At 44.8% G+C, this 22,573-nt stretch overlaps 1 protein-coding gene across 2 annotated transcripts in view; it reads left to right on the top strand.

The window, feature by feature from the left end:
- Positions 1–22,573, top strand: part of HERPUD2 (HERPUD family member 2) — a 46,810-nt gene that overhangs the window by 11,002 nt on the left and 13,235 nt on the right. For both annotated transcript variants that reach the window (XM_069084418.1, XM_069084417.1), the window contains exons 3-5: positions 562–675; positions 4,699–4,853; positions 20,735–20,857. In XM_069084418.1, the coding sequence (XP_068940519.1) occupies positions 562–675; positions 4,699–4,853; positions 20,735–20,857 (392 nt within the window). The remainder of the gene's footprint in view (positions 1–561; positions 676–4,698; positions 4,854–20,734; positions 20,858–22,573) is intronic.

The raw sequence follows: 22,573 nt of genomic DNA on the forward strand, positions 1-22,573 counted from the left end.
TTTCTAGATTTTTTTCCCCCATTCAAGTGAGGGGAAAGATACAGGGGCCTTTGAATACTTTTGAGTGCTATATCCAAGTAACAGTTTTATACCAAACAGCTTTCCAGTGAAAGTTCGTGGCAGCCACTGTCTCCAAGTGACCTGCCGCTGGCTAAGGCCCAGGGAAGGCCATTTAAACAGAGATCATTTGCACTTCTTTCCTAATTATAGTTGACATGCATTGCTTGCATGACTGGAATGTGCATGCCCCCCAAAGTGACAGGATGCCAGCTTTGATTTTCGAGGTCTGGAAGTGTTTCTGATGGTGAAACCCCAGCAGGCAGCAGCGTGTGCTTTGCAGCTGTATGGGATGGGAAGCCACGGCCCGTTTGGAGCCTCTGGGTTTAGGGTTTAAGCTCTCTTCAGGTTCAGAAGAGCAGGGCCTGCGATGCAGAGGGAGAGCCTAGGAAGGAAGGCAGGAAGCGCCGCTTCACTCACTCGGCTACTCTTGCCTGACCGCCCACCTCTTGGACAGCAGGCTTCTGAGGATTGCTTGGTGATCTCCACTTTATTTCATTTTAGCAAGATGAATATCATATGGTCCATCTAGTCTGTGCTTCTCGGACTCCTCCCAGTTCCCCACAGCTCAGCAGCCGGAGAGGCAGTGAGGAAGCGTTGACCTCCATCAGCAGTTATGTGAGTGTTTGACTGGTGGGGGTGGGGCGAGCGTGGGGGGTGGGGAGGAAAGAAGCCTCTTGGTTTTCAAATGGAATTGGACCCTGGGCAACCCTTCCCAGCACAGCTTGGGGACACGTCCTAGAAGAAGTTTTTCCTCACCTCCCTCATTGGTCAGGAGTGCTCATCCCCCCCCCCCAATTCCTTGGTATTCACTCACTGTATACTTGTCTCTGGACCTGCTATTGTCCCCTAAGAGAGCTTAAGTGCTGTGAGGGCAGGGCCCCTTATTTATCTTGTCTTCACATCCCTGGGACCTACCGCAGTCTTGGGAGCTCAATAAATGTTTACTCAGCTGGGGATCCCCTGAGGAGCCTGACTGGCTCATGCAGGAGCCCCAAGGTGAAAGAGCCTACGGGCTCTGCGTCCTCCACGCCCTAGGGAGAGTGAGAGAGCTCTTGGTTCATGACAGGTGGTTAATTTTCAGGCGCTTGTCTAATATTTTACTTTATCAGATGCTGATTTGGGGGGTATCCAAGGGCTTGGATTTACTTTTTAATGTTAACCTCCCTTGTCCTTAGAAGGGCAGTGTTTGTACCCAGCCATAGTAGGTGTTGGCTGTGAATACCCTCTGCTGCCAGGCTTCCCCTGGAAGGGCCACTCTGTGCCCTAATGACCTTAGGCTGGGTTGTTCCAGTCTCTGGTTTTATGGTGCCAAAATTGTTTTAGATTAGAGAGCGTAATGAAATTCCTAAACCAAAATTAGTTTTAATTTGCTTTGATTAAAACCAGATTTACACAGTTTTTTGGGAGTTTTGGGAGTAGGATTGTTGTCACAAAATCTGAGAGAAGTAGGGCATTGATTGTTACTTCAGAGCTTCTCACTTGGGAGGAGGAGAGGAGTTGGCCTGACCCCAAACGGGCCTGCCCTGCCTCAGTGCAGGGACATTTCTGTTCGTTCCCCCAGGTAGTTACCTCGTTTTATTTTTTCCCCAGGCCTTCACCAGCTACTTAGAAGTTGTCTTTATTTTTTTTTTTTTAGTTTTCAACATTCACTTTTATAAGATTTTGAGTACCAAATTTTCCTCCTCTCCCCAAGACGGCGGGGTTGCATTCTGATATAGGTTATACACGTATAATCATATTAAACATATTTCCACATCAGTCATATTGTGAAAGAAGAATCACAAAAGAAAACCATGAGAAAGGGAAAATAAAGAGCCAAGAGTCTGCTCCGATCTGCATGCAGGCTCCACAGTTCTGCCTCTGGATGCAGATAGCATTTTCCATCGTGAGTCACGAGTCTTCGGAAATTAGTCCTCTCATTTTAATGAGCACCATTAGCGCATCTGAATCTTGGCCTGTCACTTGTCAGGGTCCTCTGGCCTCTGGCCTCTGGCATAGACATCCCCAAGAGAAAGGTGAAAGGCTGACAAGGGGCTGACCTTGGGTGAATTCTGCTGCCAGTGCAGTCCAAAGCCCAGCCTCTCCCCAGGGTCATTCCCTACAGGGCAGCATCAGCATAGACATTCAGGGAGAGACTGCCCACGGCTACCTTGCTTTCCTGCACAGCATTCACCTAGTGCGCTTTTCTCTTTCTTTCTCAGGTCCACCACTGTCCAATGCCAGGAGTGGTCACTGCCCTCCTGCGTTCTTAGATATGCAGCTGATCTTCTCCTTCCCCCACCTCTTCCAGGATGAGGGGTTACTCTGGCTTGCTAGGTAGCCAGCCATTTGGGGTCCACCCCGCCTGGCCGGCACCTTCTCCCAACGTACCCCTCCCACACTTGCTTTGTCTCCTTGACCAGACTTTGTATCCTTTGATATCTTTAGGGCTATGTAGCGCAGATCTGCAGTCTCTGTCATCCTAACCCTGGGCATGGCCGTCTAAAGCCTTTTTGTACCTTATAAGTCAGGCCCTTGGACTGCCATCCTTAGATGTCAGGAGGGTGCAGCCGGGATGGGAGAACCCTGGACTTGATTCCTTCCCCTGGGCTAAAATTTAGTTCCTGCTCTGGAAAGTGCGGAGGCTGAATTAGATAAAGGGAGTCTTTCAGGCACTCCTGGGGATGTGAGGACATTGGCCAAATTGGGGTTGCCAGAGCCCTTGCAGTCCTGCTGGCTTCTGGCCTGCCAGCTCAATGTCTCTCCCATTGTCCTGCTCATAGTAAGGGGATGGAGGAGAGGGTAGAATTCCCTAAATTGCCACCAAACTACCCCAGCCCCATGCAGACACATGCCAAAGAGGCTGCTGTCCCCCACCCTTTTCCCCTGGTTCTTTTATTTTGTCTTCTTGGTTGGTGACTGTCTTCATTGATGAAGCAGATCCCCTCCCTTTCCTTCCCCTGCCCCCAAGCCCTGGTCCTGACAGACCCAGAAATAGTGTATTCTGAGAGCTAGTGGTCTCTGTAGGCCCTGCAGCTGGAGCTGTGAAGTACTGTGGAGATACTGATCCGGTCCCTTCATCCTATAGATGAGGAGACTGAGGCCTGAGGAGGGGAAGTGACTTGGCTAAGGTCTGCAGATTTGGCAGCCTTCTTAGCTCTGATCCTTGTGCCAGGCTGGACCTTGATGACCAGGACAGGCATGGCTCCTTGGGAGAGCTTTGCAGTCTCTGTCTGCTCTCCTCGTGGAAAGTCTTCTGGCCTCTGAGTAGTCATGGAACTTTTTCTCCTATTTATTCAGGCCATGGATCTCTAGGCAGCAGAGCCCCGCAGAGCTAAGCAGTCTTTACATTCTCATTCAGACCCTTTGACGAGATTTTCAGCTGTACTTTTCCCAGCTCAGAATGACTTTTAGTTGGCGGAATGAATCTTGACACCTTGTAGAAGACCATTTTCCCTTTTGGAGTCTGAGCACGGTGGTACTTCCACCTTGCCATGGGGGTGCACCCCAGAACAACTTTGAGTGGCTAAGAGCTCCTTCTTGTCAGGGAGCTTTCTTCCTCAAACAGAGGAGCTACTCTATTTGAGGACCTCCCCTTCTTCCTGTCTTTGAACAGTGAAGACAGCCCTTGTCAAGATTGTGGAAAGGACCGTGTCTGGGCTTTCGTAGAGACCACTGTCTCCACCATTGTACACAAATGGATAAAATGGTCCTCTCAGTGCTGCCATAGTCAGGGGCTGGGGGAGCCACCCTGACTGCCTGCTCTTTTATTAACTCAGACCCTGTGGCCTTCATCCACCCACTAACTCCCTAACTGCTGAATGCCAGGCTCCTGCCACGCAGGACAGGTGCTGTCCATGGCCTGGCTTTGCCATGACATTCACATTGCTCCCAGGCCCCAGGCATCCACTTGGTTTTCAGTATAGATGCCCATCCATCATGGGCTTAATGGGGTGGGGTACATGAATGTCATGGATTATCCCCGTGCTTTAAGGATGAGTTCAGAGACATAGGAAAAGACATAGATGAACTGAGACATGTTGGAGCAAGAAAAGCCAGGGGAGGAGGCAACAGCAGGGCGGATGGCAAGAGCTTAATGCCCTGATGGTACATGCCGCTTGCAGGAAGGGCCTTTGTTCCCTGGGGAAGCCCCACCACCTGAAGGTGCCATAGACACCCCGCAGAGGGGCTCTCCCTGGCTCCCTCCTTCTCTTCTCCCACCTTCCCAAACGCCCCTGTGCTGCCACAGTGTATTTGTCCTGCCTTGTGTCTGCTCGATGGATGTCCCAGTGATCAGATCTTCTTTCATCGCTTGTCTGTTTTCTGCTGCAAGCAGATGTGGGGAGGGACCCCCCCAGACAGATGTTCTGTGGTTGGTCAGGCAGTTAGCAGCCCCTGCCCCTCCCCGGTTCATGTCCCCAGTGACAGACCTTATTGAACTGGTTACAAAGAGTTCTTTGGAGTGAAAGCCCTTGATAGAAGGAGCCTTCCTCCTTCACCAGCTCCACATCCATGATGAAGACCTTGTTTGGGTGCATTCAGCACTCTGACATAGCTGTTGTAACATGATGGGATCACTTGAACTGGTGACGTACAGATGTAATCCCTAGGATTGCTATGAAACAAACTTACTTGAAAAAATTCACATTGTATTTTAAGAGTTCAGATAATTCGGGATCATCAACTCTGTCTTCAAGTCAAGAGTCTCTGACTCCCACAGCCAGTTCTGGCTCCGAAGGACTGAGGCACCGAAACCCACCACAAGCACCAGCCAATCCCGAGCAAAGCTTCCAGTTCCCATACGTCGTGCAAGGGTAAGTGAGCCTGGACGTTGGGTTGGTTGGAATTTCTGTTAGTGGGGGAGATGGGAGATGGTCAGTTGCACTTCGCGCTCTGGCCAGGGACCTCGAAGGCCCTGTGCTTGTGTTTGCTTCTGGCACAATCCGTTGGAGGTCTCTGGGGGCTGCCGGTGTCCAAAGCTGGCCTGGAGTCTGCTAGTCCTGAGTTCAAGTTTGGCCCCAGGTGCTTCCTGACTGACTGTGGGCCAGCCTTCTCCCTTGTGTGAGGGTAAAATGAGATGCTATTTGTGAAGCACTGAAATAGGAAGGAAGGAAGCAAAGCATTTACTACTGTATGCCAGGCACTGTGCTAAGTGCTTTCCAACTATCTCATTTGATCCTTAAATGCACCTTTCAAGTTCTAGAGGACTATCTAAATGTGTGCTATGTAGGGAGCTCCCAAGTGAATCAATGCCATCTGCCAAGGCAGAACCATATCTCTTCACCAACTTAGTTATAGCGGCTTGAGGGGTACATAGCCTGGTTGTGCCATAGGCAGGACCTGCCTCCAGGGCACGTCAAGACTAGCTCTTCATGTGCCCTGCCAGCCTGCCTTGGACGTAGTAGGTGAATTCATGTTGCAGTTCCTACACACACACACACACACACACACACACACACACACACACACATTCATGCTTGAGCATTTCACACCTACTTTGGAAGGCAAGGACAGAGAGCACCTGATGTGGATATAAGCCCTTTATGATGTTTGTGGTTTATTTACAGTTATTCAGGCACCTAAATTATTATTATTATACTTTGAGAATGATTTTATGGTTTACCTGTCAAATCTGGTAAAACCCCCAGACAAGATGGATGACAGAAAACGTGTCAGCCCCTTGTCCTGTCTAATATTTGTTTCCTGAGGAGAGCACCTTTGGGGACAGTCTCCCAAGAAGTTCACTGTAACTTCCTGTACCCAAGAGGACCTAACACTAAGAAGAATTGCCTTCCCCATCTGCCAGAAACCAGGACTGGATCTCAAGTTGCCGTTTTGGGGGCAGTAGTTGGGGGATGTGTGTGGACCAGGATTCTGTCTACAAACAGAACCATCATTTCTTGCATTTTGCTTGTGTTGGTTATTCCTCTTAAAAGTAAATGCAGGGGTGGCCAGGTAGCACAGCGAGTAAGAGCACCGACTCCAGTGTTGAGAAGACCTGGAGATTGAATCCTGGGCTTAGACACTTAGCACCCACCCAGAAACACCTGGTCGTGTAACCTTGAGCAAGTTACTTAACCCCAATTGCTTAGGGGCGGCCAGGTGGCTCAGCGAATAAGAGCACCGGCTCCAGTATCGGGATGACCTGGATCAAATCCGGGCTCAGATACTCAGCACCACACCCAGAAATAACTGGCCGTGTAACCTTGAGCAAGTTACTTAACCCCTATTGCTTTAAAAAAAAAAAAAAAAAGTAAATGCAGCAGGAGAAGCAGCCATGGATAGAATCTTAAGAGCAGACAAATTTGTGCCCTAAGTCAGGAACTTGATGGGCCACTGGATGTGCCCACGGAAGGGAAGAAAGCCAGATCTACCCACTGTGTCGGCCCTCTAATAGACCAAAGGCTCATCCAACAGAAGATGGAGGTGGGCCTACAGAGCATGAAGCATCTGCTCTGGGGCCAGGGGAGCCACCAAGAGCAGACATCCAGGGCTCCTAAGGAGAGGAGAATTTGTCAGCTCTGGGCATGGTCACCAAGGCAGCCATGTCTGGACTTAAGAGAAAAGACCAGAGATCTCTTGCCTTCTCAGATCTGACATTCTCAGGGTAAGTGATATTGTGGTTGCGATTGTTGGCCTTTCAGAAGAGAGGGGTAGGTATGAGAGGGGACCAGTTGGTTCAGATGTCTGAGAACTGGATTAGATGTGTGAACTGTGGACCTAGGAAGGATGACCTCTTGGTATGATTGGAGAGCACCTGACAGGAGATGATAAAGACCTGTGAGGGGGGAAGGAGAAAAGTGCCCACAGATATTCAAGCCAGTTGCCATAGGAGCAGAGAGAGACACCTTGGAGGCTCTTCCCAAAAGGGAGGAGATGACCTGCCTGTGTGTTGGGTAAGTGCATCAGAGCTGGGGAAGAGCTGAGTTGCCGAGGAGGTGAGGAAGAGTCAGTGCGGCCGACTGAGGATTCGCTGATGGACATAAGCTCTTCTGGGGGTCCAGTTTTTCCTTTTCAGTTTTTTTCCCCGAATTAACAAGAATTTGTTCTTTCCCACCCCATTTCCCCCCTCAAAAAGAGGGGAAAACGCTTCTCATGACAGCTATATATTGAAAGAGAGAGAGCGAGAGAGGGGTAAGCAAAATGAGTTCCTTCATCGGCCACGTGCAGAAGCTCGTTTCTCCATCTGTATCTAGAGTCTGTCTCTCCTCCATGAGGGGGTCAGGTCAGTCTGGCGCTGCATCCAGGCGGTTACTGCACTGATCAGCATCTGAAACTTCTCCAGGTGTGCTATTGACATTGTTATTGTATCAGTCATGCCCTTGGTTCTGTTCACGTCACTGCATCAGTTCATCCAAGTCTTCCCTGGTTTCTCTGAAACAGCCCCCTTCTTCATCTTGTATGGCGCAACATGGTGTTCAGTCAGTCCCAAATTCATGGGGCCCCCTTGGTTCGCAGCTCTTTGCTGCAACAAGAGTAGCTCCAGCTGTTTTGGGGTGTGGTGGGTCTATGCCTAGGCTCATCACATGCAGGGCAGGCTGCTCTCCAGAATGTCTGGGCCAGTCCACTGCCCCACCGGCTGTGTATGAGTGTACCTGTTTTCCCACAGCCCCCTCCCAGCATCTGTCATCTTCCTTTTTTTTTTTTTTTGGTCATATTAGCCAATTTGATGAGTGTGAGGTGGCACCTTGAGAGTTGCTTTACTGTACATTTCTCTAATTATTGATGATTAGGAGCATTCTAAAAAAATTTTTTTTGAAAGCTATTTCCTTTGACGGTATATTGAGGAATACTGGCTTTGCTTGGTTGCCTTGATAATAGTAGATCAGTCTGCTGCTTTTTTTTTTTTATTTTTTTAAAAAACTAATTTGTTTCCTTTTAGTTTACAGGATTCAATTCCACAATTCCTTGAGTTTCACATTTTGTCCCCCTCTCTCCCCTCCCCTCCATGGCGGCATATAGTCAAGTATAGGATCTGTAAATACTTTCACGTTATACATTGGTCAGGTTATAAAGACGGATTGTATCAGATGGAGTGAAAAATGGTAAAGAGGACATAAAACCAAATAAGAGAAGGAAAAAGATCAGGTATTTTGCTTCCACCTGGATATAAACTCAGTTCCTTCTGGTTCTTTCTCTGGATGTACACATTTCTCTCCATCATGAGTCTTTTGGGATTGACTTATATCACTGCATTGCTGAGAAGAGTCCAGTCTATCAAAGTTGGTCATCACACATACGTTGTGTCTGTAATTGTGTATAAATTCCTCCTGGCTCTACTCTTCTCACTCAGCATCAGTTCGTATAAGCGTCTCCAGGTAAATATGAAGTCCATCTGCTCCTCATTTCTTATAGCACAATAATATTCCATAACATGCATATACCATAACTTTTTCGGCCATTCCCCAATTGATGGGCACCCCCTGAATTTCCAATTCTTTGCCACCACAAAAAGAGCTGCTATACATATTTTTGTACATATGGGTCTATCTCCCACTTCTATGATTTCTTTGGGATATAACCCAGGAGTGGTATTGCTGGGTCAAAGGATATGAAGTTATTATTTTTTTTCAAATGCTTTATTAACTTCTGATTTACATCATTCGTTTCTGCCAGATTTTGAGTTACAAATTTTCTCCCTGTTTTTCCCCTACCCACTGCCCCAAAACAGCAGTCCCACAGGATATCCCCTCCTCCAATCTGTTCTCTTCCATATTTTCTCCCATACCCCTTTCGACTTTTCCAGTGGATCTCTATGCCCCAGTGTCTGTATATCTTATTTCCCAATAGTAATATAGTATTCCCAATAGTAAATTCCCAATAGTAAAATAGTATTAATAATAGTATATATATGTATTTGAATATTTGATTTTAAAACTTTGAATTCCAGATTCATTCCCTTCCTCCCTTCTCTCCCACCCTTACTGGGAAGATAAGCAGTTCAGTATAGGATGTACATGTGTGGCTAATGCAAAACAATAACATAGTAGATATATTATAAAAGACTGACTGTATTTCCCTCCCTCCTATCCCACCTCCCAATTGTTCTGTTCTCTACTTTGATCCCGTCCCTTTTCAAAAGTTAGTGCTTTGAACTTCCCTCCCCCCCAGCCTGCCCTCCCTTCCATCTTCCCCATTCTTATCCCCTTCCCCCCTACTCTTCTGGAGGGTGAGATACCCTGTTTAGTGTGTATTTCATTACCTCCCCAAGCCAAATTCAATGGGAATAAGGTTGACCCGTTCCCTTTTGCCTTCCTATTCTTCCCCTCCATTGTAACCATTTTCCCTTGCCTCTTCTATATGAGATAGTTTACCCCATTCTGTGTCTCCCCATATCCTCTCATTATATTCCTCTCTCACCTCTTAATTTCACCTTTTAAGTATCATCCCTTCCTGTTAAATTGGTCCTGTGCCCTCTATGTATACATGTAAACATATATACACACATTCACATGTATTTATATGCCCATATACCCTCATATATAGACATATATATATATATATATATATATATATTTCTATTCCCTTCAACTACTGAGAAAAGTTTCATAAGTTACAATTACTGTTTTTCCATGTAGGAATATTAATAGTTCAACTTTGATAAGTTCCTTATGATTTCTTTTCCCTGTTTACCTTCTCATGCTTCTCTTGCTTCTTGTATCTGAATGTCAAATTTTCTGTTCAACTGTGGTTTTTTCAGCAAGAATGCTTGAAAGTCCTCTATTTCACGGAATGACCATATTTTCCCCTGAAACATGATACTCAATTTTGCTGGGTAGGTGACTCTTGGTTTTAATCCCAGCTCCTTTGACCTCCGGAATATCACATTCCAAGCCCTTGGATCCCTCAGTGTAGAAGCTGCCAGATCCTGGTTTATGATTGTGTTTCCACAATATTCAAATTGTTTCTTCCTGGCTGCTTGTAATATTCTCTCCTTAATCTGGGAATTCCGGGACCTGGCTATAATATTCCTAGGAGTTTTCTTTTTGGGATCTTTTTCAGGAGGTGATGGGTGGATTCTTTCAACCTCTATTTTGCCCTCTGGTTCTAAAACATCAGGGCAGTTTTCTTTGAGAACTTCCTGGAGCATGATTTCTAGATTCTTACTTTGATCATGGCTTTCAGGTAGTCCTATAATTTTTAAATTCTCTCTCTCCTGGATCTATTTTCCAGGTCAGTGGTTTTTCCCATGAGATATTTTACATTGCCTTCTATTCTTTCATTTGTTTGGATCTGTTTAACAGCATCTTGATTTCTCATAAAGTAGTTAGCTTCCATTTGCTCCAATCCAGTTCGGAAGCAATGATTCTTCTCATTGAGCTTTTGAGATTCTTTTTCCATCTGGCAAATTTGGCTTTTTAGGGCATTCTTCTCCTCATTGCCTTTTTGAGCCTCTTTTGCCATTTGAGTCAGTCTGTTTCTTAAAGTGTTATTTTCCTCAGTCAGGCTGTTAACTCTCATTTCATAATTTGCTTGCATTGTTCTCATTTCTCTTCCCAATTTTTCCTCCACTTCTCTTATCTGCTTCTTAAGGTCCTCTATGGCCTGTAACCAGCTCATATTTTCCTTTGAAGCTTTTGGTGAAGGAGTTCTGACTTCACTGTATTCCTCCTGTTCCATGCTTTGCTCCTTTTTGTCCCCAAAATAGGAGGCTATTGCTGGAATCTTCTGTCTGCTTTGTTTCCTTTGCCTGGTCATGTCACCCCTCAGTCACTTGACCCCTGGGCTTTTTGCCACAGTAGGACTGTGCCACCAGACAGGGAAGCTTTTGTCCCAAACGCTGGGGTTTTCTCAGTTGCCAGGGGTATTAGATGGGTGCCCTCTCTGAGGCCTCCACATGCTCTGGCAAGCTGGACACATACCCCAGGACCTCCACCCTAGACTGCAATCCAGATCCAAGCAGGTTAAAGCAAGAGCGATTACCCCTCAGACTGGTGCTTGGTCCCCCTACACTCTGCCAGCCAGGAGCTGAAGCTTGCCACCCCAAGCTGGCACTAGCTGGTGTGCTAGTGTCTCAACACTCCCATTTACTTACCAAAGTCCAGACTGCACTGACCTCTCACTTTGTCCTTCTTATCTATGTGTTGTAATTCTGGAAACAAACACAGCTGTTGCTGATTTGGAGTCCCTCTGGCCGGAGGCTGGTCAGACCCGTTCTGGTGCTAAAGCCTCGGGTTGGGGCTGGGCTCCCCTCCCAGAGCGCTGTGCTGGATTCCTGCTGGCCTGCCAGGCTGTCCTCAGCAGGAGGTTAGCTTCTCTGTGTCATTTTGTGGGTTCTGCAGCTCCAAAGTTTGTTTAGAGTCCCCTTTTTACATGTATTGGGGAAGGTGGAAGCTGGAGCCACAGGGAAGTCCTGCTTCTACTCCGCCATCTTGGCTCCGCCCTGATATGAAGTTATTTATGGCCCTTTGGGCATAATTCCAAATTGCTCTCCAGAAAGTCTGGATCAGTTCACAATTCCACCAGCAATGCATTAGTATTCCAATTTGCCCACATCCTCTCCATCATTTGTCGTTTTACTGCTTTGTCATCTTAGCCAATCTGACTGGTGAGATGTGGTACCTCAGAGTTGTTTTGATTTGCATTTCTCTAATCAATAGTGATTTAGAGCATTTCTTCATGTGCTTATAGATATCTTTAATTTCTTTCTCTGAAAATTAACTGTTCATATCCTTTGACCATTTATCAATTGGGGAATGACTTGTATTCTTATAAATTTGAATCAGTTCTCTGTATATTTTAGAAATGAGTCCTTTGTCGGAGACATAAGTTGTAAAGATTCTTTCCCAATTTCCCACCTCCCTCTTAATCTTGGTTATATTGGCTTTGTTTGTACAGAAGCTTTTCAATTTCATATAGTCAGAATTATCCATTTTACATTTTATAATGTTCTCTAATTCTTGTTTAGTCATAAAGTCTTTCCCTCTCCACAAGTCTGACAGGTAAACTGTTCCTTGTTTTATGAGACTGCTCACAGTATCAACCTTTATACCTAGATCATGCACCCATTTGATTTTGGTATATGGTGTTAGATAATGGTCTATGCCCAGTTTCTGCCATACTCTATTCCAGTTTTCCCAGCAGTTTTTTTCAGATAGTGAATTCTTATCCCAAAAACCAGGGTCTGGGGGTTTATCAAACCATAGATTACTATAGTCGTTGACTTCTGAATCTCGTGTGCCTAACCTATTCCATTGATCCACTTCTCTATTCCTCAACCAGTACCAAGTAGTTTTGATGACTGCTGCTTTATAATACAGATTGAAATCTGGTATAGCTAGTCCACCTTCCCTGGCATTTCTTTTCATTAATTCCCTTGATATTCTGGACCATTTATTCTTCCAAATGAATTTTGTTAACTATTTTTTCTAGTTCTATAAGGTAGTTTTTTGTTATATTAATTGGTATGGCACTAAATATATAATTTAATTTAGGTAAAATTGTCATTTTTATTATATTATCTCGACCCAGCCACAAGCAATTGATATTTTTCCAATTAGTTAGATCTGACTTTATTTGTGTGAAAAGTGTTTTGTAGTTGTGGTCATATAGGTCCTGGGTTTGTTTTAGCAGGTAGATTCCCAAATATTTTATAATGTCTACAGTAACTTTAAATGGGATTTCTCTTTCTATCTCTTGCTGTTGAATTTCATTGGAAATATATAGGAATGCCAAGAACTATTGTGGGTTTATTTTATATCCTGCAACTTTGCCAAATTTATTTATTGTCTCAAGTAGTTTTTTACTTGATTCTCTAGGATTCTCTAAGTATATCATCATATCATCTGCAAAGAGTGATAGCTTGGCCTCTTCTTTGCCTAATTTGATTCCTTTGATTTCTTTTTCTTCTCTAATTGCTACTGCTAACATTTCTAGTACCAGATTTAATAAGAGGGATGACACCCCTGATCTTATGGGAAATGCTTCTAGCTTCTCCCCATTACGTATAATACTTGCTGATGGCTTTAAATAGATGCTGCCTATTATTTTAAGGAAGGCTCCATTTATTCCTATACTTTCTAATGTTTTTAATAGGAATGGATGTTGTATTTTGTCAAAAGCCTTTTCTGCATCTATTGAGATGATCATGTGGTTTCTGCTAGTTTTATTGTTGATATGATCGATTATACTGATGGTTTTCCTAATATTAAACCATCCTTTCATTCCTGGAATAAATCCTACCTGGTCAAAGTGTATTATTCTTGAGATAAGTTGCTGTAGTCTTTTTGCTAGTATTTTATTTAGAATTTTTGCATCTATATTCATGAGGGAGATTGGTCTATAATTTTCTTTCTCTGTTTTATCTCTTCCTGATTTAGGTATCAGTACCATATTTGTGTCATAAAAGGAATTTGGTAGGACTCCTTCTTCACTAATTTTCCCAAATAGTTTGTAGAGTATTGGAATCAATTGTTCTTTAAATGTTTGATAGAATTCACTAGTGAATCCATCTGGCCCTGGAGATTTTTTCCTAGAGAGCTGACTGATGGCTTGTTCAATTTCTTTTTCTGAGATGGGATTATTTAAGTAATTTACTTCCTCTTCAGTTAATCTGGGCAACTTGTATGTTTGTAAATATTCATCCATTTCCCTAAGATTGTCAAATTTATGTGCATACAATTGGAAAAAATAATTCCTAATTATTGTTTTTATTTCCTCTTTATTGGAGGTAGATTCACCCTTTTCATTTTTGATACTCATAATTTGGTTTTCTTTCTTTTTTTATCATATTGACTAAGGGTCTATCAATTTTGTTGGTTTTTTCATAAAACCAGCTCTTGGTTTTATTTATTAATTCAGTAGTTTTCTTAATTTCAATTTTATTAATCTCTCCTTTTGTCTTCAATATTTCTAATTTAGTATTTAATTGGGGATTTTGAATTTGTCCTTTTTTAGGTTTTTTAATTGCATGCCCAATTCGTTGAGCTCCCTTTTCTCTAATTTAATCACGTATGCACTCAGGAATATAAAACTTCCCCTAAGAACTGCCTTTAATGCATCCCACAGATTTTGGTATGTTGTCTCATTATTATCATTCTCTTGAATGAAATTACTGATTGTTTCTATAATTTCTTGTTTGACCCACTCATTCTTTAGGATTAAATTGTTTAATTTCCAATTAGTTTTTAGTCTGTCTTTCCCTGGCCCTTTATTGCATATAATTTTTTTTGCATCATGATCTGAGAAGGATGCATTTAATATTTCTTCCTTACTGCATAGAATTGTGAGGTTTTTATGCCTTAGAACATGGTTAGTTTTTGAGTATGTGCCATGAACCACAGAGAAGAAAGTAAATTCCTTTTTATCCCCTTCAGTGTTCTCCAAAGATCTGTCATACCTATCCTCTCTAAAATCCTGTTCACCTCCTTAACTTCTTTCTTGTTTATTTTGAGGTTGGATTTATCAAGTTCAGAGAGGGGGAGATTAAGGTCCCCCACTAGTACAGTTTTGCTATCTATTTCTTCCTCTAATTCCTTTACCTTCTCCTCTAGGAATTTGGATGCTACACCACTTGGTGCATATATGTTAAGTAATGATATTGCTTCATTCTCAATGGTGCCTTTTAACAGGATATAGTTTCCTTCCTTATCTCTTTTAAGTAGGTCAATTTTTGCTTTTGCTTTATCTGAGATAAGGATTGCTACCCCTGCTTTTTTTTTTACTTTAGCTGAGGCATGATATATTTTACTCCAGCCTTTTACCTTTACCTTGTGTGTACCCCTGTTTCAGATGTGTTTCTTGTAAACAGCATATTGTAGGATTATGATTTCTAATCCATTCTGCTATCCGTCTCCATTTTATGGGAGAGTTCATTCCATTCACATTTACAGTTATGATTGTTATCTGTTTCTTTCCCTCCATCCTATCCCCGCCCCTGTTAATGTTCATATTTCCCCCCCCTTAATAGTTTTCCTTTTGACCACCGCCTCCCTCAGTGTTCCCTTTTCGGCCCCCCTCCCTTTTCCTCCCCTTTCCCCTTACTTCTTCCCTCCCTACAAACCACCCCCACCCCCCTTTCGTAACCCTTTCCCCCTCCTGCTTCCTGTAGGATATTTTTATACTTAATGAAGTATGTTATTTCTTCTTCGAACCAAGAGTGACAGGAACAAATCTCATGCAAAGTTCGTCTCCCTCTCCTCTTGCCCTCTAAAATGATACTTTTTGCGTTTCATCTCCATAGAGTCCTATGCTTAACTGGTTGTTATTCCCTCCTTGTACCAGAACCAATGAGGGAAAAGCTCATATAACACTCATCTCCCTCCCTTCTTTTCCTCTGCTATGCTGTTTTTATGCCTCTATGAGTGGCAAAATTTACCCTTTTCCACTTCAGCCATTCCCTTTCTTCCATTGCAGTACCTTTGTAGCCCTCAATAAGATTTTTTAAATCGTCATTTTGTGTATTTTATACTCATACCCTCTATTTGTCTATAACCAGTTTGCTCTTATCAAATAGCAGGGTGTGTGTGTGTTCTCCTTGTTTACCTTTCTATGTCACTTGTAATTGGAGGTTGAATTTTCCATTGAGTTCTGGCTTTTTTATCAAGAAGTCTATTATATCATTGGAACTCTATTATATCATTGAATGACCATCTCTTTGCCTGGAAGAATATGCTCAGTCTCGCTGGGTATGTGATCCTTGGTTGTAACCCGAGCTCTTTTGCCTTCTGGAAAATTGTATTCCACTGCCTCCAGTCTTTCAGTGTAGAGGCTGCCAAATCCCGTGCAATCCTCACTGTGGACTCGATATTTGAATTGTTTCTTTCTGGCCACTTGAAGTATTTTCTCTTTTATCTGGTAGTTCTGGAGTTTGGCCACAACATTTCGAGGACTTTTCAGTTTGGGATCTCTTTCAGCAGGTGTCCGGTGGATTCTCTCGATTTCTATTTTACCCTCAGGTTCTAGTATCTCAGGGCAGTTTTCCTTAACGAGCTCTTGTAGAATGTTGTCCAGGCTCATTTTTTTTTGGTAGGCCTATGATTCTCAGATTATCTCTCCTGGATCTGTTTTCCAGGTCAGTTATTTTTTCTTTGAGGTATTTTACCTCTTTTTCTAATTTTTCATTCTTGTTGTTTTGTTTGACTAGTTCTTGGTTCCTCATAGAGTTATTTGTTTCCATTTGGTTAATTCTGGTTTTTAGCAAATCATTTTCCTTGGTTAAGTTTTGAAGCTCCTTTTCCATATCATACACTTTTCTTTTTAGAGAGATGTTTTCCTCATTATAATGTTTTTCTAATTCTGCTGTTTTCGTTTTGAGAGAATTATTCTTTTTGTCTTGTGTCTCTCTCATTCAATTTTTAAAGTTCCTTTTGAGCTCATTTAGGAGAGCTTTCTGTGCTTGGCACCCATTCCCTGTTGATGTTTCAGCTTTGGGTGTGGAGTCCACATTGTCTCCCTCTGAGGTTGGTTCCTCCCTCTGAGGACAGTAGGACTCCAGAGTCTTTGTCTTTGTAGTCTGCTTTCTACCCATTTTGAGGCAGGGCCCAGCCACGCCCTTCCTCTAGGATCCCAAGCCTTTACTGTTGAGGGTTTTGCTCTGGGGCAAGAGTTACTATGTTTTCAGGGTCAGAGGGGGTGGTTTGGAGCAAGTGAGGTTCATTCACTCTGTCATCCTGGTCTTTGGAGGTCCTGAGAGGGCCTTTTTTTTTTTTTTTTAAATTTCTGGGCTATGAAGTGGTAGCCCCAGGAGTGTTTGCTGTCCTAGACGGGGGTCCCTGCATTTGGTTTTTACCTTGCTCTTTCCAGTCCCAGCCCTTTGGTGATAGGCCTGGTAGTGGCCCTTGTGGTTGGTGGGACGACTTGCCCTCTGAGTTGATCAGGCCTCTTCCAGGCCTGCGTCTGCCGGCTGTGCCTTCCAGGCCTGCCTCTGTGCGCCGCTCACCTTCCAGAGTCTGCTGCTTTCTTGAGGCATGTATCTAATATATGGACACACATTTTTCTTCCAGAAGGAACCTAGGAAACATTGTAAGAATGCTGCCAGAAATAGAATTCATTAGGGGTCCCCCTGGTGGCTTCATCACCTTTCTCCATTGAAGGCAGATGCACATTTGGGAAGTTAGTAGCTGGTTAAAAAGCAATACAAGAATATACTCTGCCCTCATCCTGCGAGGCAGTCCCTGTGGAAAAGGCAAATAAGCCACCTGTACCTGGCAGGTAACAGGGATCCCTGAGCAAGAGACTGGAGTCAAACCCCCTCCATCGCCTCGACGACCAGCTCCCCTCCAACCCTCATGGAAAATGTCCAGAGCCCTGACCCCAAAGCCTTTGGGAATAATGGTGCCTTCATGACTGTTCCTCTGCCTCTAGCCTGTGCTCCATACCCTTACATGTACTCAATATGTGTTTGGGGGAGAAACCTCCCTGGAGAAGGGCCAGCCTTCACCATTACCAACATTACTGCTGGGCAGCCACTGCCTAGGGGCATGGAGCCCAAGTTGTTCCAGAATGTGGCCTTGCACCCCAACCACTGGTCCTCTGCTAGCCATCATCCTCAGAAGGTGCCTACGACCTAGAGAAGATGTTCTGGACCACAGCCAAACAGTGGCACCCCAGGAGTGGAGGCAGGTGAGCAGAATGATGCGGGACCCCCCTGCCCCGAGGACTCAGCTGAAGTCTGGGGGTGCTGTCTCCTCCAGTAGAGTGTGAGTTCTGGAGAGCAAGGACTGCTTTACTTTCCCATTTGTATCCTTAGAGTTCAGCACAATTCTTTCTTTGCACATCATAAGCACTTAATAAATGCTTTTTAAAAACTTATTTTTTTTTTCCCTTTTGGAGGGCAGTTGGGATTAAGTAACTTGCCCAAGGTTACACGGCTACTTTTTTTTGTGTGGGTGTTAAGTGTCTGAGGCCAGAACTGAACTCGGGTCCTCCTGACTCCGGGGCCGGCGCTTTACTCACTGCGCCACCTAGCCGCCCCTACTTTTTATTCCTGGGCTGTAACCTAAAACCCAGGATTGACGGGTTCCTGGTCAGAGATGAAGTACAAAGACAGGTACTTCCTTAGATTCTCAGGCTTTAGACCAAAGCAGGAGAAAGCTCCCTAAGGATAATAACAGTTAGCATTTATATGGTGCCTACTGTTTGCCGGGCCCCATGCTAAGTGCTACACAGCTATCATCTCGTTTGGGCCTCACAAGCACTCAGGGAGGCAGCTATCTCTTGTTTGTGCTAATCTGAGTGTGTTGCAGCAGAGCAGTACTTGGGAAGCACATGGAAAACTGAATTGTTCTTAATGGCTGACGCTTGATTGAAACACCTGCTGAGGACATTCCCATTCCATCAGGTCACTCTTGGCTTCCCATGTAATCTGACAGGAAACCCCAAGGGCCTTGGGCCTCAGACCCTGGGGAATGTGCCAGTCTGCAGTCACGGTGAGGCTCGAGGCCAGCGCCAACCAGCAGACTCATGCCAAGCCGTGGGCACTGCCTTCCATTTTCCATGGCCTGACTTGAACTTTTTAAAAAAATATTTTTATTGCTATCTTTGGGAGTTTTTTAAATCACCAAAATTTCCCCAGTTTTCTCACTTTCTCTCCCACAGAGCCATCCCATATAACAGTAAAGGAAACAGAAAATAATTGGTAATACTGAGTAATACTTTGAAAGAGTCTAAAAATATGTGCAAAAGTGTGAGGGGCCTTCCCATCAGTGCAGGGGAGGAAGAGGGGGCCCGTGTTCTCCTTGGGCTTCTTTGGATCCCCGTGTGGCAGGTGTATTTCTGTGCAGCTGCTCGGTTGCTGTCATTGTATGCACCGTGGCTGTGTTCTTGGCGCTCCTGACTTGACTCTGCATCAGGTTGTGTAAATTGTTGCGGCTTCTCTGTCCTCGTTGTCGTCATCACTTCTCACAGAACGCCCTTCCTGGGCCACTGCTGGGTTAGCCGTCACCCTCCCGTGTTTCTAGGCTTAGCGTCTATGAGTGGCCTTGCCTGGTCTCCTCCTCCACCCCTGGGCCCTCCCTCTGCTGCGCCTCGTGGATGATCCTGTGTGCTTCCGGCTTGGACACTACCTCTCCATTAGACCGCGAGCTTTGGGAGAAAAGGAAATGTATCCCTGGCACATGGTAGTATGCCTAGTACACAGCAGGTGTTTCATAAGAGCTGCCAGGATGGGCATTTTAGTCTCTTGGTGCATCACTCCACATCTCTTGAGTCGTTTTTACTGATTGACAGCTCCATCAGCAACGCACCACTGTGCCAATCCCCCCTCCACTCTGGCCTTAGCTTTCTGCCATGGATGTGATGGCTAAGATTGCCCTTGCTGCAGTCAGGAGCGGCTGGGGCGTGGGGGGGCGGAGCTCAGCATGAGAACATGGGTTCATTCCACAGTTAATCTGTTCTTACTCCTCCATTGAGGAAGGGTGGGAGGGTAGAGACAGGGGTTACCTTGGGGCCAGCAGCGGTACCAAGAGAGCGGAAGCTGTTCACCATTCCCCTCCTCCTCCTCTTCTCTTTCCTTTCCCTTTCTCCCCTCCACAGAGGGAGCCACACTCAGCACTTTATTAGAGCAATAATAAAGCATATTTTTAGGTTCAGAGAATTGGGGAATCCATAAACCATTGGAGTCCTTGCTGATGTAAACATTGATCTGTCTTCAGTTCACCATCACATTTACACAGACCCGTGGTGTGGTTTTCAGTAGCTGGTGACTCAGTGGTTTGCTATCAGATTTGTTACAAACGGCAGTAAATCGTCTTTGGGGACCTTTCTCATCCAAATGACCTGGGGCTCCCCTTGCTAAGAAGAAGGGCTTGAGAGAGGTCACTTGGAGATATACAGCAAAAGAAGGGGCACCAGGTGCTGTCCGAGAACATAATGAAATCCCCCCGGACCATCAGAACCAGCCGATAGGATGACACGCAGAGAGCCCAGGGAAGCCTCAACAGGGTATGAGGGGCCACAGTGGGCCAGGAAGAAGCGCTTCCTTGTAGGACGCATCTCCCTTGCCCTCTGCAGTAGGGGGAGCTCTGCTCAGAGAGTCCAATTTCTTTGGTGTCAGTTTTGTTGGGATGGATTTTTCCTTTTTATTTTTGTCATAAGCAGATTCGGGGGGGGGGAAGGCATGTATTGGCAAGGAGAAGCCTTGTACAGACAAAAGCGATCCATATAACGTTATTTCTTAAAAAAGAAAACTGCCTGCTGTGTACTTAGAGTGCCTGAGGCTGTTCCCAGGGCCTCCCTCTGCCCCCTTTGCAGAGCTGGGGGGCGGGTGTGGATGGGGAATTTAGACACAAATGACTCGTTATTTGGTTTGCTTAAGTCTTTGTGAGGAGGAACAGCCTGTTGAGCAGGTGTCGGGGGAGGGGAGACGTGTTTGGAAGTGTGGCTGCTGTCTGCACAAGAGATGACAATAAAAGCAAATTGAAAAGCATTGGAATTTCATTCCAGATTTTAAATGGAGCTCTGGCAATGGCTGAAGAGGAAAGAGCTCATCCTCTGTACTTCCATGACGGTGTTTGGGGTCATTAGTATGTAGCTTAACCACTTAAGAAAAGGACTTTCTTCTGTTTCCATTAAAATTGTTGGGTTCAGATGATGGTGTCACTCAGACCTAGGGGCATTTTGTATTGTATTGTGCCTTATAACTCAAATGTGATGAAACTAAATAGCTGCATTTTGAGGTGTTATTTGAGAAGAATTTTAAGACCATTGCTTCCCTGTGCTTAAACCCTAAGATTTGTTCCCCTCTTTTCTCTTTTAGAAACGTTGGGGATCAGTTTCCTGGGCAAGCTCTTCCAGCCGGATTCCCCGTCTACCCAGCGTTCAGCCCCCTGCACATGCTCTGGTGGCAGCAGATGTATGCCCGTCAGTATTATATGCAGTAGTAAGTTATTTTTCACTTAATAATTTTCAGTTGTCATTGCTTTAAGGTTCTATGCAAATGAAGCTAGACCTTCCATTTAGTAGCATTGTTTATCTTGTCCTCTCAGAAACTTAACATCGGTCCTCTTGATGATAATCATTGGCTCTGGCCAATGTGAGTTGGGTGTGGATCCGGGATGCCCCCATCTGTGACAAGCCCTTGTCAGATCTTCCCTTTAAAGTGTGAGGTCCAAGGCTGGCCTGTGTGGAGAACTGGGAGAAAAGGTTTCACCTCTCTCCGGAAAACCTAGTGGATATTTGTAGACTGAAGGAACAAAATGTGAAAGAATCCTATTGCTAAAACCTTAGACTTACACTTCAGGGCAGGTGGCTCAAGGAAACCCTTTATTGCTTCAGTCGTGTCTGCCTGTCCATGACCCCATTTGAGGTTTTCTTGGCAAAGATCCCCAAGTGGCTCGCCATTTCCTTCTCCAGCTCATTTTACAAATAAGGAAATTGAGGCAAACAGGGTGAAGTGACTTGCCCAGGGTTGCACAGCTAATGTCTGAGGCAGGATTTGAACTCATGAAGATGAGTCTTCCTGATTCCAAGCCCAATGCTCTGCCCACTGTGCCACCTGGTGTAATATAATGCCCAAGGAAAGGCAACTTCCCAAGGTTCAGAAGATCAGCATAGGTGCTCTCCATTTTCTTCAGTGACAAATTAAGAACAGAGAAGATCAAAACATGACATCATTCCAAATACAGCATTTACTAAGTGTGATTAAATAATCTCCAAGGACTACCCCACCCCAGGACCTTCCAATCATTCAATCAATTACAAAGTCTCTGTTCTAATACTTCTCCACCCCTAGGCTATACCTTCATTTAGTTCACCACAAAGCCCCTCTTCTCAAATGGAGATTAGTTTCCAAACATAAGTAAACTACATTCATTTGTTCAACCACAGAACACAAAAAGGTCAAAAGTTCCCCACCCCTGGATCACAATTGAATCTACCCCAGAGTTACATCAAGTTTAAGCTCAGCACTTAATACCCAAATGGAGGTCTTTTCTTCATCTTGACACGAGGCAAGTTCTCAGCAATCTTAGTTCCTGGGGAGACAAGGCTTAGCAAGGCCACAAGATACATTGCCAGTCTCTTCACTAATTCATCCTCTGTCTGTAGAACAGTCCTAGAACCCCTGAAAACATTAGCAAAACCCTCTCCTAGGATTTCTGTAAACATACAACAAAAAAATCCTTCTTCAGGGCTTCTGAACCAACAGAAAGGCTCCCAGACCCCTGCAACAACAGCACTGTCCTTCACCAGTGGACAGTATTCACTCTGTCTGCAGGACAGTCTCCAGACCCCTGCAACAACAGCACTGTCCTTCACCAGTGGACAGTATCCACTCTCTGTCTGCAGGACAGTCTCAGGGCTTCTTAACCAAAAGCCAGGTTCCAGGACTTCTTCAACAACAGGACTGTCTTTCACCAGTGGACAAATCTGGCAAAAGAACATCAAAACAGACAGACAAAGTACCAGCAAAACAGCCATGTCTCCTCAGTCCTTGGCAGCTCAGGGGGCAGGTCTCAAAAGTCCAGGGCAATTCAAAACGGCCACCAGCAATTCTCTTAGTCTCTCTCTCTCCACGAGGTGCTGCTTCCAAAAAGTTCTTCCGCCTTTCTCTTGTCTCTCCAAATCTACGTCACCAGCTCCTCCCAGTTCAGGACTT

Source organism: Petaurus breviceps, unplaced genomic scaffold, assembly GCF_028583685.1.
Source record: "Petaurus breviceps papuanus isolate PSGF00001 unplaced genomic scaffold, PetGlider_PUasm1.0 174, whole genome shotgun sequence".
Taxonomy (NCBI): Eukaryota; Metazoa; Chordata; class Mammalia; order Diprotodontia; family Petauridae; genus Petaurus; species Petaurus breviceps.